Genomic DNA, 19962 nt, shown 5'->3' on the forward strand with positions numbered 1-19962 from the left:
TATAGCCTTTGCTGTGAAAAAAGTAGAAAAGAGGTGTATTGTTTAAGTGGTGATCTATTGGGATGTGGTGAAAGTGAGAACTGCAGATGCTGGCGATCAGAGTCAGAAAGTGTGGCACTGGAAAAGCACAGCAAGTCAGGTAGAATCCGAGGAACAAAAGTCCTTTATCAGGAATGATGTGTGGATTTACAAAGGGGCCTCAGCGTCCTTCTACACCAGTCAATGCCAATTGTCAATCAGGTGCAGCAAACCATCAGCAAGGGAAGTGGTATATTACCAAGAGGAATTGAGTTCAGAAGTGGGGGTGTCTTCCTGCAGTTGGAGTGTCATTGAATATATTCAAGGCTGAGTTAATCTGATCTTTGAACAAGAAAGAAGGGGATATTTATCGGGGAAGGCAAGAAAATCCTTTTAAGATCAATACAGAACAGTTACAGAGTCATACAGCATAGAAACAGATCCTTCAGTCAAATAGACCATGCTGACTGTGTTCTCAAACTAAAGGAATCCCACCTGCCTGTGTTTGCCCCATATCCCTCTGAACCTTTCCTATTCATGCACCTATCCAAATGTCTTTTAAACATTGTAACTGTACCTGCATCCACTACTTCCTCTGGACATTCATCCCACACACAAATCACTCTCTTAAAGGAAAAAAGGTGCAACTCAAGTCTTTTTAACATTTTTCTCGTCTCACCTTCATAATTTGCTCATGAATGTTGAAGATCTGTCGGAAAGGATACCTGCTGTTCACCTCCTCTATCACCCTCATGATTTTAAAAACCTCTATAGGGTCACCTCTCAACCTCCTGTGCTCCAGTGAAAAAGTCCCAGCCTATTCAACTAAATGTAGGGATATTCATATCCAGTTATGATCTGTTCAATGCTGGTGCAGGCTTCAAAGACCAAATTGCTGACAACTGCTCCCAATTCTCTGTGTCCAGGACAGCAATAGACCATAAGACGTAGGAGCAGACATTAGGCCATTCAGCCCATCAGGTCTGCGCATACCATTCAACCATGAATGATGGGGTTTCTCAACCCCATTCTCCCACTTTCTCCCCGTAACCCTCAGTCCCCTTGATATTCAAGAATCAATCTATTTCAGTCTTAAATATCCTCAGTGACCTGGCCTCCACAGCCTTCTGTGGCAAAGAATTCCATAGATTCACCGGTCTCTGGCTGAAGGAGTTTCTTCTTATCTCCATTCTAAAAGGTCTTCCCTTTACTCTAAAGCTGTGCCCTCAGGTCCTAGTCTGTCCTCCCAATGGAAACATTTTCCCAACATCCACTCTGTCCAGGCCATTCAGTATTCTTTATGTTTCAATTAGATCTCCCCTGAGTGTAGGCCTGTTCATCAGCATGAACCAGGCCCTTCAAGATGAGGTGCAGCAGGGATTAGGTTTCGCGAAGTGAGAGTGGGTGGGATGGAGATTTTCAGCTTTGAGGGAATAAGAGAGGAAAAAGAGTTCACTATGAATTATAATTGATCAATGGATCATGAATTGGCAGATGGAGTTTAATTTGGAGAAATTAGTCAATCCAGGCAGGACTGACACAGTTAAGGGGAGTGTTGTAGAACAAGGAAACCGTAGAGTGCAGGTTCATATTTCCTTGAAAGTGGAGTCTCAGGCAGACAGGATAGTGAAGAGGGCATTTCATGTGCTTTCCTTTATTGGTCAGAGCATTGAGGAAAGGAGTTGGGAGGTCATATTGCAGCTGTACAGGACATTGGTTAGGCCACTTTTGGAATACTGCATTCTGTTCTGGTCTCCCTGCTACAGGAAAGATGTTGTGAAACTTCAAATGGCGTCAGAAAAGATTTACAAGGCTTTTGCTAGATTTGGAGAGTTTGAACCACTGGGAGAGGCTGAATAGGCCAGGGATATTTTCCCTGGAGCATCGGAGGCTGAGGGGTGATCTTACAGATGTTTGTCAGGGGCATGAATAGGGTGAATATCCAAGGTGTTTTCCCCAGGGTAGAGAAGCCCAAAACTAGAAGGCATATGTTTGAGGTAAGAGGACAATGATTTAAAAGGGACCTGAGGGGCAACCTTTTCACTCAGAGGGTGTTGCATGTATGGAACGAACTGGCAGAGGAAGTGTGGAGACTGGTACAATTACAACATTTAAAGGCATCAAGATGTCGATCTGTTCTCAGCTCTGCTAGATTTCTGCTCAAGCTTTGACCCCCCTTTACACCTTTTGGAACAGTAAAACAAGACCCAACCCACAATGTCCCAGCCTGTCAACCATCCAGACACAGTGTAGTCATAGCAGGGAATAAAACAAGAAAAATGTAACAAAATTACAAATGAATAGGTGATCATGCTTAATGCTTTGTTCATGAGGAAGTAAACCAGAAATAGGGCTCTCTCAGGATTCTTCTGGTGCCCGACTTAAGGAATTCTGTCTCCCTTACATCTAACTATTAGTACCCAGCTGTGATATACAATATTGACACCAACAGAAATAAGGCATCTGTTATCAAACAGGAATAGAAATATACAGCACAGAAATAGACCTTTTTTCTCTATCATGTGCATACACATGTATAAATCCATGGGGGAGAATTTGTACTTGAAGAATGGTATTTGCAGATCCATTCTATTTTGCTCAAAAAAAATGTACAGCCTGCAGGCAGTTGATCCATATACTATTTCGCAAATTCCACTTTGAAAATAGAATCAGTCTGACTCAAGATTGAGATACAGGCCGATTCTGACCTCACACCTTAAATACATTGTCTGAGCTGAGATGTCACCTTTTGCTATAAAACCTTAAGTGCTCTTGAGAAGGTGACACACAACAAGTTATGGGATTTACATAGTAATGATACCTGCAACCCATTCTAAAAGTTGAAAGACTTAACAATTCAGGTTTGTTCAATATATCATTTCAGTGGCAGGTCACTGAAATGATTTTCCATAAATTCTGTCTTATGATCTTATTCTCAACAACCACCTGATGAAGGAGCAGCGCTCCAAATGCTAGTCCTTCCAAAAAATCCTATTGGACTCTAACCTGGTGTTGTGTGATTTTTAACTTTGTCCAAGTTAGGGTGGAATGGCCATGCTAAATTAGCTATAGTGCCCAGAGATGTGCAGGTTAGGTGCTTGAGTCAGGGGTAAATATAGAGCAACTGCAGGGAGGAGAATGGGTGTGAGTGGGTTACCCTTCGCAGGGCCAGTGAGAACTCATGGGGGTTCTCTGAAGGGAAGGGATTTTGACAAACTCATTTTTTTGCTTCCCAAAATCAGACCTGCTCACTCTCAGCAGTATCCCAATGTTGTGGAAGATATTAACTTTCAGGTGGAGTTATCCAAAATTCAGAGAGATGTCCGTCTTGATGTTTTTGCTTTTCTGTAAGATCCTGGATCAGTACCCTCAGGAGAATTAGTTAGAGTGGAGTGAGAACAGCAGGGGGGAAGAGAGAGAGAGAGATTTTTGTAGAGTAACAAATCTGAATTTCTACCCTGGTCTGACAGTGATGACTTTTGTAATCTCTCTTTACAGAGCATCTGAAGAGCTGAAGATGCAATATTCAAAATCAGCAGTGAAGGGCTTATGCCTGAAGCGTTGACTGCCCTGCTGCTCGGGTGTTGCCTGACCTGCTGTGCTTTTCCAGAGCCACACGTTTTGACTCTCCAGTTTCTGCAGTCCTCACTTTGACATCAAAGTCTGACATTCATTCAATCCATCAGGACTGCAATGATTTTTAACTGTAATTTTGTGAGGAGCAAAACGTTTTGGTTCCTGTGGAGTATGTTTTCAGCATCACTAGGACTGGATGAGACCCCACTGTTGCAGCACATTGTGTGGAGTCTGAAACAGTCAAACGGCCTAGATAGAGGAATTCACGGTGGGGAGAGGCTCCACACATGTTTGTGTGCGGTTGGAGCTTTGGCTATGGAGAAACCCGAGGAATCCTGCCCATTGGAGAAACGATGGAAGTGTGGTGACTGTGCGAAAGGTTTCCGTTTCCCATCTTGCCCTGGAGATGCATCGGCACAGTCACACAGGGGAGAGGCCGTTCCCCTGCAGTGAGTGCAGGAAAGCCTTCAGCCATTACTCCGACCTGCTGAGATACCAGCGGGTCCACATGGAGGAGAGGCCCTTCAGCTGCCCTGAGTGTGGGAAGGCCTTCAACAATACCTCCCACTTGCTGACCCGCTGGCAGGTCCACACAGGGGAGAGGCCCTTCAGCTGCCCTGTATGTCGGAAAGCCTTCAGTAATTCTTCCTCCCTGCTGAGGCACAGGCGAGTCCACTCGGGGGAGAGACCCTTCAGCTGCCCCGAGTGCGGGAAGGCCTTTAGCGATTCCTCCAACCTCCAGACCCACCTGCGCGTCCACATGGGGGAGAGGCCATTCACCTGCCCCAAGTGCGGGACGGCCTTCAGCAATTCCTCTGACGAGTTGAAGCAAAAGTGGGTCCACGAGGAGGAGAGGCCCTTCTGCTGCCCTGAGTGCGGGAAGGAATTTATTCAAGTGAGCAACGTGCAGAGGCACCAGCAGGTCCATACCAGGGAGACGCCCTTCAGTTGCCCTGAGTGCAGGAAGGGCTTCACCCGCTCCTCCCACCTGCAGAGGCACCAGCGAGTTCACATGCTGTCGCAGGGTGATTGAAGGAGCGACGGCTGAGTGTCATTATCGACTGCACTATTAACCAAGTTCCAGGGATTCCCAGGTTCAAATCCTGCCACTGCAGATGGCGGAATTAGAATTTGGTTAGAAATCTGGAGTTCCGAATCTAACGATGAAACAATTTTCAGGGGGATGGGCCTAGAGAAACTCCTATCTGATTCACTTACATCATTTTTGGGGAAGGATGCTGCCGTTGTGGGAATGGATTCACTCAGTTGTCCCAGCTGCATCCTTTACTCATCTGGCCGGCACGTGACTCCAACCCAAAGTAATGTGGTTGACTCTACACTGCCCCAACCTGGCAAATGAGCAGGGAGAAACTTAATTGGATACAGGATATGGGTTGAAATTGCTGTGTGAGGAAATACTTCCTATAGGTTGAGGCTGTACTAAGGATCCAATTACAAAGGGACAACTCAGTGGTGAGCAATATTAAAGAAAGGTGCGGTGAGTACGTAGTGGAGTGTGTGCGCTTTGACCTTGAGCTGTTTTTTTTTTTAAAAGAACTACTTTTTGTATGTGATTTTCCTGGGGGGATCTGAAGCTGTAACAAAGTTGGGTCACAATAGAGGTCACCTGAACTTACAGCTGGGTTCAGGTTCTCATTGAAAGATTTGAGCTCCAAGAGGTTTTTGTTTTAAAGCTGCTCACTTCTTTCAGCCTCCTGCACTAAGTTTCCAATGTCGTGTATCAGAAGGAGCAGTGAATGAGTAGCTAGTATCGTTAGAAATGGTAAATTTTTCAAGAGCGCAGGCACTGCATCATGCCATTGTAATGTTTACTGGCAGCACCAGGAAGTCTGGGCTGGGTTCACGAGAAATGATGTGGAGGAGCTGGTGTTGGCCTGGGGTGGATAAAGTTAAAAATCACACAACACCAGGTTAAAGTCCAACAGGTTTATTTGGAAGCACAAGCTTTTGAAGCGCTGCTCCTTCATCAGGTAGCTGCGGAGCAGGATCATCAGGCACAGATTTTAGAGCAAAAGATCACAGTGTCATGCAACTGATACGGCATATTGATCAAAACTAGATTGCGGATTAGTCTTAAAAATTAATCTTATGTAAGTCTACAAGGTCACCCCTCAGATGCTATTCTTCCGTCTCTCCTCACCCAGGTAATTAAGAGACATACCATAGTTTGGTCCCTTCCTGAATTCAATCCAGTTGCGACAGGTGAACAGATCTCTCCCCCCCCCCGCCGGATTCAGTCCAGTTGCTACAACTGAACAAATTTCCCCCCGCCCCTCCCCCCATCCCCCGCTGGATTCAATCCAGTTGCTCTAAGTGAACAGATTTTCCCCCATCTCTTCTCGCAGGATGAAGAGTTAGCTAGAGGGAGGGTCTGCGTTGTGATGTCATCAATGGATCGGCAGGCCGAAGGTTTGGGAGATGGGGCGAGACAAAGGGGTTGGGCCAAGACAGTGGGCGGGGCGAGGCAGGCAGCAGAAACCCCCACCGCGCCTGCTACGGGCGGCTGGCCTGCACTTTCCTGCATAGTTTGCAAAATTACCAACCTATCAAAGAATACCCACAGTGTGGAATAGGCCATTCAGCCCAAAGACTCCACATCAACTCTCCCAAGGGTAATCCACCCACACTCATTTCCCTATTGCTCTACATTTACCCCTGACTAATGCACCTAACCTGCACATCCCTAACACTATTGTGTCTGAATTACCCGAATGAGGAGTGACGGTAGGATAGATTGGGATGGGGCAGTGGTTGAAATCTTGCTGTTTTTATTTTTAAAATGCTCCTGAGTCCCACAAATAAATGCAACCAGTACAAGTACGCACATGCAATACTCCTCATTGTAGCTCCAACCCAGATTTGCATCTTCTGTTCCTCCTCCACCTTGGCTCCAGCACACTCTTCTTCCTTCCCTCACCTCATGGATGGTAAAGAAGGCATTTAGCACCATTGCCTTTACTGCTTACATCATTGAGTGTAGGAGTTCGGATATCATGTTAAGGTTGTACAGGATGTTGGTATGGCCACTTTCTGGGTACTGAGTACAGTTCTGGTGGCTCTGTAATAGGAAGAATACTATTAGAGACGGTTCTGTAAAGATTTACCAGGATGTTGCCAGGACTGGAGGGTTTGAGGTATAAGGAAAGGTTGGGACTGTCTTCATTGGAGTGTTGGGGTTGAGGGGTGTCCTTATTAAGATTTATAAAATCATTAGGAGTGCAGGTAAGGTGAATAGCAAAGAGGTCTTCCTTAAGACCATAAGGCACAGGAGTGGAAGTAAGGCCATAGGTCCACTCCACCATTTAATCATGGCTGATGGGCATTTCAAATCGATTTACCCGCACTCTCCCCATAGCTGTTAATTCCTTGTGATACCAAGAATTTATCAATCTCTGCCTTGAAGACATTTAATGCCCTGGTCTCCACTGCACTCCATGGCAATGAATTCCACAGGCCCACCACTCAGTCTGAAGAAATGTTCGTCACTTGCATTCTAAATTGACCCCCTCTAATTATCAGGCTGTGTCCATGGGTGCAAGTCTCCCCACCTAATGGAAAAAACTTACCAGCATCCACTCTTTCTAAGCCATGCACTATCTTGTAAGTTTCTAATAGATCTCCCCTCGACCTTCTAAACTCTAATGAATATAATTCCAAGATCCTCAGCTGTTCATTGTATGTTAGGCCTACGATATCAGGGATCATCTTGTGAATCTCCGCTGGACATGCTCCAGTGCCACTGTGTCCTTCCTCAGGTGTGGAGCCCAAAATTGGACACCGTATTCTAAATGGGGCCGAACCAGAGCTTTATAAAGTCTCAGTAGCACATCGCTGCTTTTATATTCCAACCCTCTTGAGATAAATGGCAACATTACATTGCTTTCTTAACCACTGACTCAATCTGCAAGTCAACCTTTAGACCAACAGTCCCAGATCCCTTTGTACTTTGGCTTTATGAATTTTCTCACTGTTTAGAAAATAGTCCATGCCTGTTTCTTTTTTTCAAAGTGCAAGACCTCACATTTGCTTACATTGAATTTCATCAGCTATTTCCTGGACCACTCTCCTAAACTGTCCAAATCTTTCTGCAGCCTCCCCACCTCCTCAGAACTACCTGACTGTCTGCCTAACTTTGTATCATCAGCGAACTTCGTGGGAATACCCCCAGTCCCTTTATCCAGATCATTAACATCTAAAGTGAACAGCTGCAGCACCAACACTGAGCCCTGCGGGACACCACTTGTCACCGGCTGCCATTCTGAAAAAGAACCTTTTATCCCAACTCTCTGCCTTCTGCCAGGCAGCCAATGCTCAATCCATGCCAGTAGCTCACCTCTAACACCATGGGCCCTCACCTTACTCAGCAGCCTTCCATGAGGCACCTTATCAAAGGCCTTTTGGAAATCTAGGTAGGTGACATCCACTGGGTTTTCCAAGTCTAACTTACTTGTTAACTCTTCAAAGAATTCTAACAGGTTTGTCAGGCACGACCTCCACTTACTAAATCCATGCTGACTTATTGTAATCTAACCATGCACTTCCAAGAATTTAGAAATCTCATCCTTTACGATGGATTCTAGAATTTTACCTACAACTGAGGTTAGGCTAATCGGCGTATAATTTTCCATCTTTTGTCTTGATCCTTTCTTGAACAAAGGACTTACGACAGTGATTTTCAATTGCCTGGGACTTTCCCTGACTCCAGTGACTTTTGAAAGATTACAACCAACATCTCTGCGAATTCTTCAGCCACCTCCCGCAGAACGCCAGGATGTAGCCATCAGAACCAGGAGATTTCTCAATCTTTAGACCTTTTAGCTTTTCCAGCACTTTCTCTTTTGTAATGGCGACCATACTCAACTCTGTTCCTTACCTCCTTAATTGTTAGGATATTACTCATGTCTTCCACTGTGAAAACTGATACAAAGTATTTATTAAGTTCTTCAGCTATTTCCTTATCGCCCATCACTATCTTCCTGCATCAATTTGGAGCAGTCCAATCTCTACGTTTGCCTCTTGTTTGTTTCTTATGTATTGCAAAAAAACTTTTACTATCATTTCTAACATTACTGGCCCGCTTACCTTCACATTTGATCATCTCATTCCTTATTTCTCTTTGTTATCTTCTGTTTGTTTTTGTAGTCTTCCCAGGCATCTGATTTCCCAGTGGTCTTGGCCACATTGTAGGTTCTCTTTTTTTTCATTGATACATTTCCTGACTTCCTTTGTCAGCCATGGCTATCTTCTTCACTGCCCTCCCCCCCGATAATCTTTTTTTGGGGGGGGGGGGGATGAACTTCTGTACTGTGTCCTCAATTACACCCAGAAATTCCTGCCATTGTTACTCTACTGTCTTCCCCACTAGGCTCTACTTCCAATAAATTTTTGTCCGTTCCTCTCTCATTGCCTTTGTAATTACCTTTCTTTAACTGTAACACCATTACATCCAATTTTGCCTTCTCTCTTTCAAACTGCACACTGAACTCGACCATATTATAATTGCTGCCTCCTAAGTGTTCCTTTGCTTTAAGATATTTTTATAAAGTCTGGCTCATTACATAGCACTACAAATTGAAATATGCTCAGTTAGGCCACAGTTGAGGACAGTGTGTAAGGGGCGAATGGCCTATTCCTAGTCTTGTGAAATTGGTTCTGGCTCTGTAGAAATAGAACCATTGAGTTGTACAGCACAAAAACAACCCTTCAGTATATGATGACCAGATAGCCTAAATTAATCTAGTCCTGTTTGACAGCACTTTGTCCATATCCCTCTAAAACTTCCTATTCATATACTTATCCAGATGCCTTTTAAATGTTGTATTTGTACCAGCCTCCACCATTTTTCCTGGCAGCTCATTCAGTTCACACACCAACCTATATGTGAAAAAGTTGCCCCTTGGGGCCCTTTTAAATCTTTCCCCTCTCACCCAAAAACTAATGCCCACTTGTACTGGACTCCTCCACCCCAGGGAAAAAACCTTATCTTTTTGTCCTATCCATGCCTGTCGTGATCTTATAAGCCTCCATAAGGTCACCCCTCAGCCTCTGGTGCTCCAGTGAAAACGGCCCCAGCCAATACAGCCTCTCCCTGGAGCTCAAACCCTCCAACCCTAGCAACATTCTTATAAATAATTTCTGAACTCTTTTAAGTTTCACAACATCCTTCTTGTTTAGCGACTAATAGGCTGTGAATAATCTATTTTGTTCAGGTCGTAAGAGGGAGCTTTTCTTGAGGTGAACTAACTTTCACACTTTTTTTTCTAATCCATGGGACCCTTTTAAATTTTTCCCCTCTCACCCGAAACCTGTGCCCTCTAGTTTGGGATTCCCCTCCCCTCCCCTCCCCTCCCCTGGGGAGGAGAAAAGCAAGGAGAATGAGAAGTGCAACCACAGGGAAAAGAAATTGTGGCTCCTGCTATTTTTATTCCAAATTGGCAATTGGACACAAAACCTGTCAATAACAACCGGCGCCGGTCGCCATTGGTCAGGTGGAGTAAGGTGCGCTCTGATTGGGCGGAGCGTGGATGACGCGCGTCACAGAAGGAGGAGACAGAAAGAAGAGTAAAACAAAGATGGCGGCGCGAGGCTGCGGTTTTCTCATCGACTCAGCGGGCGGTTTCTGACGGAGGGAGGGGGGCAGACAGGCATCGTTTACCTCAGAAAATACCTTTAAAATACATTTCACATTAAAGACGGAACCTTTCAAACAAAAGTTGTGAAGAAAAGGAGACAGTCCCCGGTGGGGTTTATTGTTTATTTGTGTATAATTCCCGGGGCCCGGGAAGGGGGAGGTGACGGTTACCGGGTGAACGAGGAAACAAATTAAAAATGTCGGCGGTGGAGGAGAGAGAGCCGGCGCCTGCGGCTTCTTCGGCGGCGGGAGGTGGAGGAGCGGCGGCGGGGGGTAAAGTCCGGCGGAGCACAAGCTGGAGGAGAGGCTGCACTCGGTGCTGTGCTGGACCGTGAGCCTGGAGCTACCCGCGGCTTCACTCAACCAGGTACAGGGCTGGGCTGAGGGGAAACCCGGGGGATAAGGCGGATCGCCATTAGCCTGGAGCCACAATCACTCCCATTCCTCAAACAAACATAATTTCTATTAGAATCACTATCTAATCCTCCATACACCTCCTATAATCCATGTAGGAGGGCAGGCTGTACCATCTGACTGAACTGTTCCGATATTCAATTGTGTATAATGTATAGATATCTTTTTTATAAAATATACAATGTTATTTAACACATTGGATATGAAATACTGTCATCATGGGATTTGCAGCACTTTACAGCGCTGTAGAAGGTCACATCAATATTGTGTACGAGAGCCTGTGTAAACGTCGATGGTTATGTTTTATAATTGTGATTTGAGGTAATTGCACGTAAAATGTGGTCACATGCAGTCATTGGGTAGGATTGTGTGTGCGTGTGTAGGCATGTTATTTAGATCCTAGGGTTTTGTCTTGTCCAGTGATGATTCGGCTATGGAGGGAGGGGAGTGGGCATACTAATTAATCTTTCTACCAAATCCAGCATTTTGAAGACCGTCACTTCTTTGCGATTGTTATCTTCCAAAGAATCAACCTACCCAGTATTTAAATGGACATATGCATATGTATCGTTGTGCCTGAATGCTAGAACTCTCTTTAAAAAAATATCCTTTGGTATATTTCCTGTGTTCCATGCATGGCAATTGGACGTGTTTGATTTTTTTTCTTGCAAGTGTTGTGAAAAGTAGTCTGATCATGTAAAAGTCGACCCTAGTTCTTCAAAGTTGAAACTTTATTGCTGGAACAGCACAGCAGGTCAGGCAGCATCCAGGGAACAGGAGATTCGACGTTTTGGGCACAGGCCTGTGCCCGAAACGTCGAATCTCCTGTTCCCTGGATGCTGCCTGACCTGCTGTGCTGTTCCAGCAATAAAGTTTCAACTTTGATCTCCAGCATCTGCAGACCTCACTTTCTCCTAGTTCTTCAAAGACAAACAGACCAATATTTGAGAGTCAGTGTGATGGCCGTCATGTTCCACTCCAGCTTTGTAGTCTGTCGGTTGTTCGGCTCTGCTCCCGTCTTGTCAGTATGTTCCACTCAGTTTTCAGAATTACCATAACTTTTTTTTTGCTTTATTCATCATTTGAGCTTCTGCTTATGATACGGTATGAATCTTGACAGGCATGAATTTCAAGTAGTATCCAAGTAACAGTTGACCCCCTAAATTTAACCTTGAAAAGTAGTCAAAACTTTAACTATTATTTGAGTATATACAATATAAATGAATTAATGTTCATTGCTTCTTCACTTTACGCTATTTTGCCTTATGAAAGGTTTCATATGAACGCTCCACTTTCGGATAGTGGGGAAAATCTGTATCAGTACAATACAGCACAGTCACAAGCCCTTCTTATTTGGTTTAGGCACCCCTGTCAAGCCTGTGCCAATTCTTAATCCTCACTTGGACCTGCTATTTATTGCCCATTTGCGGTTTCTATCCTTCTGTTCATCTCGCGTTCATGTGCCTATCAAGATACACCTTAAACGTTGCTAAGGTGCTTGTTTCCACCACCCATCACCCCTCTGTGTGAAAGACCTTCCCCTCCACTTCTCCTGTAGACTGCCCTCTTCTTGCCTTGAACCTGTGCCCTTTTGTAGTTGACCTTTTCACCCTGGGGAATTAAAAAAAACCTCTGAGTAACATAGAATCCCTAGTGTGGAAAAGACCATTCGGCGCAACATGTGCACACTGACCCTCTGAAGAGTAACCGACACAGACTTATTCACCTACTCCTATTACGCAACATTAGCCCTTGACAAAAGCACCCTCTCCCAGAGCATCCACGTCCTTCTGATAGCATGGTGACCAGTACTGCATACAATATTCCGAATGTGGTTGAAATAGATAGCTGTAACATAACTTGCCAACTCTTACACTCAGGGAAGGCAAGCATGCTGTATGCCTTCTTGACCATCATACCCACCTCTGTTTCCACTTTCAGGGATCTATATGCCCAGATCCCTCTGCATGCCAGTGCTCCTAAGAGTTCTGTTATTTATTGTACAGTTCTTGTATTTCTTTCTTCCTTGTGTCTGTATCCAGCTTCCCCCTAATTCTACTCCCCTCTTCATCTCTTTGCCCACTCATCACCTCTCCACACATCAGCATATCATAAGACCATAGGAGCTGAAATTAGGCCATTCACGCCATTGAGTCGACTCCACCATTCAATCGTGGCTGTTAACTTTCTCAAGCCCATTCGTCCCAAAACCCTTGATCCCCTTTAATACTCAAAAACATTTCTGTCTCCATCTTAAATATGCTCAATGACCTGGCCTCCACAGCCTTCTGTGGCAGTGAATTCCATAAATACACCACTCTCTGGCTGAAGAAGTTTATCCTTATCTCCCAACTAAAGGGTCTTCCTTTTCCTCTAAGGCTGTACCCTCGGTTCCTAGTTTGTCCTAACAATGGAAACATCTTCCCAACATCCACTCTCTCCAGGCCGTTCAGTATCCTGTAGGTTTCAATTGCAACCCCCCTCATCCTTCTAAACTCCATGTCGTCCCAGAGTCCTCAAAAGTCCCTCATATGTTAAAATTTTCATTCCTGGGACCATTCTCGTGAACCTCCTATGAACACTCTCCTGGGCCAACACATCCTTGCTAATAGGAGGCCCAAAACTGCTCTCAATGCTGCAAATGTGGCCTGATCAGAGCCTTATAGAGTCTCAGAAGTACATCCCTGCTTTTGTATTCAAGTCCTGTGTAAAATAAATGGCATCATTGCATTTGCTTTCCTAACTACTGACTCAACCTGCAAGTTTACTTTGAGAAAATCCTGGACTTGAACTCCCAAGTCTCTTTGCACTTCGGATTACTGTATTTTCTCCCCATAATCCTTCTGTTCCAACAGTGGCTGCCTGGTGTTAGGGCAGCACTAGTGATTTCCTGACATATGGATTGTATTTGGGGATACCAAGGAATGTCAGGAACTGCGGGTATCTCGGGAGCAATCGTTATTCCTGGGGGAGACAGTGAGGAATGTGATGTGGTCCTGTAAACTCCAGAACTTTGATAACTTCATGAGTCAGCAATACCTCTTTCTGGACCAAGAAACGAAAGGGCCAATGAGAAACTGCTACAAGGAAGTTAACAAATAACATACATTAACTATCGCTGGGAAGAAGGAGGCAAAACAATGAGCTATTTCTTTGGACAGATGAGATAATGATGTTTAATAACTGTGTGACAAAAGGACAATTAATTCTGCCTGTAGAAGGAAGGCCTTGGCGTAAAGGGGTTAATTGCAGGACAGGCTGTTTCAAACAGGTGGAAAACCCTCAAGGATAAGAAGGTAAGCTACAGACCTGAGGTCTCCAGAAGGGTGGGGAGGTGGTGTCAGAATCTAAAGAAACGTTACACCATAAATCTGAAAGTGACGGAACTCCACCAGAATTCAACTCTAGAATGATTTAGCAGCAGTACTTGGAAGAACAACACTGCATCAAACGCCTGTCAACTTCCAGAGATGGGCACTGTTGGTAGAAACAATGTTAAATTCCGCCATCACTTGGGCGATAGCCAAGATGGGGGGGCGGTGGGGGGAAGAGGCTGAACTTGCTTACTTGAGGAGTTTTATTTTTTGGTTGCTACCTACAATAAAGTGTAAATCATTGTTTCAACAGTTGGTTGTCTGTGCAGTTTCTGTGTCAGTATTCAAATTAAAGCGATTCACTCACAATCAGAGTGAGGGGCTGGGATTAATAATGACTCCTTTGCATTCAGCAGGACGGCACATCAATACTGTTATAAAGCAAATGCTGAATCCCCTCCCCTCTCCGAGATCTCAAACCAAAACACCAAAAGAGGAGCGCGTTGTCCTATAATCTATAAAATTAGTGTGAAATGTGGTGTCATCTGCTCTAGTCTTAAAAACAAAACTAAACCCTGACACTTTAAAATCAACAAAAAGCAATTTTCATATCCAACTTGAATGGTGAACAACTGAACTAATTTATTAACAAACCGAATAAATCCATTCGAACTACTGACAATTCTGGCATAAAACAGGATTTTTGTCATATGCTGTTCCAATAAATACAAGACCCACTAATATAACAAGAAATAGAATTTAGTCTCTCTGATTACAGCCAGGTTACATGTCTTCCAGAATATTCTGTGCATCCTTCTATTGAATCTTTTGTCAGGAATGTCTCCTCCAATTCCTGCTCTTCTGGTTTTTTTTGTAAATGATGCTCTCTCATTCACAAATGACTGTCAGGGCTGATTTCTCTCTCTCGTGCTGAGGACTCTTAGCTCTAGAATGGGGAGTTAGCACTGGGGCTCTGTTCAACTGTCCCCTTCTTTTATACCCTTGATGCTATATTGAGTTTTTACAATAGGATTGGTCCTCTGTTGTCAGATTTAAACTTAATAGGTTTTAGTAGCCAAAGGACCTGATTTAAATTAATTGGCTAAATTGAAAAGTCATTATCTCGGCCTGCTAACTGTACGACCTTTTGATAGAAATGTTTCAGCTTGTGTGCTCTCTGTTGTGATGATGTTACTCCTTTAAGGAGATTATGTTGTTCTTGATTTTTTTTCCGCAACAGGGGTTGTAAAAGGCAGAGGGTCTGATTCATTTGGGCTAAAGGACTTCACTAATGGCCAACAGATATTGGCAAAGGCAACAAAGGTTTGAGATTTTTTTTCTAAAACGCTTCTACCGCAAAACCGTCTGCAAGGTCACCCCTCAGCCTTTGACCCTCCAGGGAAAATAGCCCCAGTCTATTTCAGCCTCTTGCAGCAGTTCAAACCCTCCAACCCTGGCAGTATGTTTGTAAATCTTTTCAGAACCCTTTCATGTTTCACAACTTGTGACAAACATGTCGACTAATTCAGAGAAGCCTCTCAATTACAGCTGTAAATGGAGAAAGTGTGTTTAATAATGAGTCATGAATAAAGGCTGCATTAATCTTTTACCATGAAGTTTTACTCCTACATCTCAAAACAGAGCATACAAACCTGGTCAAAAGCAGTCCATGTGATTTAAGACACTATTGGTTGTTTTCCAATGAGGACTGACTTTGCACAGAAACCATAGATATTTTAAATGAAGGGGTACCATTTGTTTTAAGGTCAGGTAAACTTAAGTGGCACTGCATTGGTTTAGAAATGAGAGATCCTTGACACACACACACAGCTGAAATCATCACTGCACCACTATTAACAAATTGGAATTAAGGCTGGGATGTTTTCCCCCTGGATCAGAGGAGGATGAGAGGTGAAGTTTATAAAACCGTGAGGGTTACAGATAGGGTTAAGGATTGTTGTCTCTTCCCAAGTATGGCGGAATTTCAAGACTGGAGACACATTTGTATGGTGAGAGGGGAGAGATTGTAAAATTTTTGCCCCACATATTTTTTCAGAGTGTGGTTTGTGTATGGACTGAGCTGCCAGTATAAGTGGTTAAGGTCGGTACATTAACAACATTTAAAATGCATTTGGTCAAATACATGGAGAGGAAAGGCTTAGAAGGATAGTGGCCAATTGCAAGTAAATGAGGTTACTTTTGATGGACATTTTGGTCGGCATGGACCAGTTCGGCCGATGAGCTTGTCTCCGTGCTGTAGCACTGACTCGTGTCTTTTTGTCGCTCCAACAGTTTTGAGTTTTCAGATGAGCATCTCACTTAATCACACTGAATAAAATCTGATCTCATTAGTCAACTCTGATGTGGAAGTGCTGGTGTTGGATTGGGCTGGACAAGGGCAGAGGTCAAATGGCACCAGGTTAGAGTCCAACAGGTTTATCTGAACTCACGAGATTTCGGAGCACTGCTCCTTTGTCAGTGAAGTGACGAAGGAGCAGCATTGAAGAAGGAGCAATGCTTCTAAAGCTTGTGATTTCAAATAAACCTGTTGGTCTGTAAGCTGGTGTTGTGTGACTTCTGATGTCTTCAGCTGTGGGTTTGTGTCGAACTTAATGGGATATTTTGTCCAATACGGCATTTTTAAACAGTATCATTTGGTGGGATTCATTTGAAACCTTTCAAGAGGTGTGTTCAACAAGACTGAACTATTCAAAGTTACTTGGACTCCATTTTAAAACTTACATCAGGACCGGTAGACATAGACTTACAGCACAGAAACAGACCCTTTGGTCCAACTCATCGATGCTGACAAGACATCCTAAATTAATTTGGGCCAATTTGTCAGTATTTGGCCCATATCCTTCTCAACCCTTCCTATTCATGTCCGAAACCAGATGCCTAAGTGGTATAATTGTACCAGCCTCCACTTTCTCTGGAAACTCATTCCATACACACACTACCCTCTGCGTGAAAACATTGCCCCTTACGTCCCTTTTAAATCTCTCACCCAGCCAAATAGCCTCTCCCTGCAGCTCAAACCCTCCAACCCCCGGCAACATCCTGGTAAATTGTTTCTGATACAGAAGTCAATGTTTCGGGAAGAACCCTTCTTCAGTCCTGAAGGAGGGTTAATACCTGAAATGCCAACTTCACCTCCTAATGCTACCTGGCTTGCTGCGTTCTCCCAGCCTCCTGCTTGCCTACTTTGATTTCCAGCAACCACAATTTTTTTTTTGTTTCTAACAAATGGCGGAGCAGACACAATGGGCTGAATGGCCTCATGTCTGCTCTTGTGGTCTTAGCTTTCTGTGGATTGTTTAAGTGGGAACGTGCAGTCCCAGACTCCGAGTAGCGTTGCCCACTGGAAGCAAAGTTTATGGATCACAGAATCCCTCCAGAATGTAAACAGGCCCTTTGGCCCAACAAGACAACACCAACCTTCCGTAGAGTTACCCACCCAGATCCATTCTCTTAACCCTATTACTTTACATTTACTTGGAGAAAGTGAGGACTGCAGATGCTGAAGATCACAGTCGAGAGTGTGGTGCTGGAAAAGCACAGCAGATCAGGCAGTATCCGAAGAGCAGGAGAATCAATGTTTCAGGCATCATTGCTGAGGAAGGACTTATGCCCAAAACGTCGATGCTCCTGCGCATCAGATGCTGCCCGATCTGCTGTGCTTTTCCAGCACCACACTCTTGACCAGTCTACATTTACCACGCTGACACATCCCTGAACACTATGGACAATTTAGCTAGGCTAACTCACCCTAACTTGTACATCTTTGTATTGTGGGAGCAAACCGGAACACCCTGAGGAAACCCACGCAGACACGGCAGGAGAACTTACAAACTCCATTCAGTCTCCCCAAGAGTAGAATCAAATCCGGTCCATGGCTCTATGAGGCAGCTATGCTAACCACTGAGCCACCATGCCGCCCTGAGCCACTGTGGGGTTGCAGTTGGGGGTGCGAGGCGGTGTGCAGTCCAGAATTTTTTTTTTAAAAAGCCCACCAACTTTCCCACTGCACCCATTGCAAGAATGGGGCAAGATTTAGTCCACAGTAGCGTCACTGACTGAATCTGATTGCTGGGAGCACTGGTGCCCCCGCTGGGGTCTTCGCAAGTTGCTGGAAAATGTGAACCTCTTACCACACTCAGGGCAGCTGAATGGCCTCTCCCCTGTATGGACCCGCCGATGGGTCAGCAGATTGGAGGAATCGCTGAAGCCCTTGTCACACTCTGGGCTGCTGAGTGGCCTCTCCCCTCTATGGACCCGCCGGTGGGTCAGCAGAGCAGAAGAATTGCTGAAGCCCTTCCTGCACTCGGCAATAGAATGGCCACTCTCCCATGTGGACCCGCTGGTGGGTCAGTAGGTGGGAGGACCGGTTAAAGCGTTTCTCGCACTCTGGGCAGGAGAACGGCTTCTCCCCAGTGTGGACCCGCTGGTGCCGCAGCAGGTGGGAGGAATTGCTGAAAGCCTTCCCGCACTCAGGACAGCTGAAGGGCCTCTTTCCCCCGTGTGGACCCACTGGTGGGCCACGAGGTTGGAGGAGACCGCAAAGCCCTTCCCGCACACTGAGCAGGAGAATGGCTTCTCCCCGGTATGGACCCGCCGGTGGGTCAGCAGTTGGGAGGGCTGGGGAAAATTCTTCCCACACTCAGGGCAGGCAAACGACCTCTCCCCAGTGTGGACCCGCTGGTGTGTCAGCAGGGAGGAGGAACTGCTGAAGCCCTTCCCACATTCAGGGCAGGGGAACGGCTTCTTGCCTGTGTGGACCACTGGTGCCTCAGCAGGGCAGAGGAATCGCTAAAGGCCTTCCCGCACTCGGGGCAACTGAATGGCCTCTCCCCCGAGTGGACCCGCTGGTGCTTCAGCAGGTCAGAGGATTTGCTAAAGGCCTTCCCACAATCAGAGCAGGGGAAGGGCCTCTCCCCGGTGTGGACACGCTGATGCGCCAGCAAGTGGGAGGAGTGGGTGAAGCTGTTCCCGCACTCGGGGCAGGTGAATGGTCTCCTCAGTGTGGACTCGGCGGTGGTCCAGCAGGTGGGAAGAGCGGATAAATCCCTTCCCACATTCTGGGCAGGAGAACCGCCTCTCCCTGGTGTGACTGCGCTGATGAATTTCCAGGGCAGATGGGACACTGAAGCCTTTCCCGCAGTCACCACACTTCCACGGTTTCTCCTTGGGGTGAGATTCCTCTGGTTTCTCCATGGCCAAAGCTTCAGCTGCACACAAACGCATGTACAAACCCTCCCCGCCGTGAATTCCTCTTTCCAGGCTGCAAAATTGTTACAGGCTGCACATTCAATGCGCTGCCACAGTAGCGTCTCTCATCCAGCTCCACTGATGCTGAAAGCGTACTGAAACAGAAACACAAAACAAAGAGTTTTGCTCCTTCTCACAGAATCATAGTGTAAAATCCTTACAGTCCCAATGGATTGATTGACTGTCTGTCATTGACATGAAAATGAGGACTGCAGATGCTGGAGAGTCAGTCAAAATGTGTGGTGCTGGAAATACACAGCAGGTCAGGCAGCATCCAGAGAGCAGGAGAGTTGCTGTTTCGGGCATAAGCCCTTCAACTACTGAATTTGAAACTTCAGTCTTCAAATCTTCAAATGCACTGGAAAAAAACAGATTACGAAAGTCATCACTGTCAGTCAGGGTAGAAATTCAGAACAAGCAATTCTACTTTATGCGGAACATTCTTTTCTTTTCTCATTCCATGAAATTGAAAGCACCATTACCCTACTCTGATTGCTCTACATTTACACCTGATTAATGCATCTAACCTACACATCCTGGACACTATGGACAATTTAACATGGCTAATTCACCCAAACCTGCACATCTTTGGATAGTGGGAAGAAACAGGTACACTGGAAGAAATCCGCCGCAAACACCAGACGGAGAATGTGCAATAACCACACAGACAACGGCCCCGAGGCTGGAATTGTATCTGGCTCTCTGGTACCGTGAGGCAGC

The 19962-nt window shown here is 45.3% G+C and overlaps 1 protein-coding gene across 1 annotated transcript in view; it reads right to left on the reverse strand.

Moving 5' to 3' along the window:
- The window catches only part of LOC148144222 (uncharacterized), a 51740-nt gene extending 32552 nt beyond the window's left edge, over positions 1-19188 (reverse strand). Inside the window, exons 1-2 of the mRNA XM_087975311.1 lie at positions 19140-19188; positions 18395-18633 (exon numbers count right to left, since the gene is read on the reverse strand). Of these exons, the coding sequence (XP_087831437.1) occupies positions 18395-18633; positions 19140-19188 (288 nt within the window). The remainder of the gene's footprint in view (positions 1-18394; positions 18634-19139) is intronic.
- Positions 19189-19962: the final 774 nt, after the last annotated feature.

The sequence above is a fragment of the Chiloscyllium plagiosum genome, unplaced genomic scaffold (assembly GCF_037043375.1).
Source record: "Chiloscyllium plagiosum isolate Xiang-an unplaced genomic scaffold, Cpla_swu_hap1 HiC_scaffold_27, whole genome shotgun sequence".
NCBI classification, from domain to species: domain Eukaryota; kingdom Metazoa; phylum Chordata; class Chondrichthyes; order Orectolobiformes; family Hemiscylliidae; genus Chiloscyllium; species Chiloscyllium plagiosum.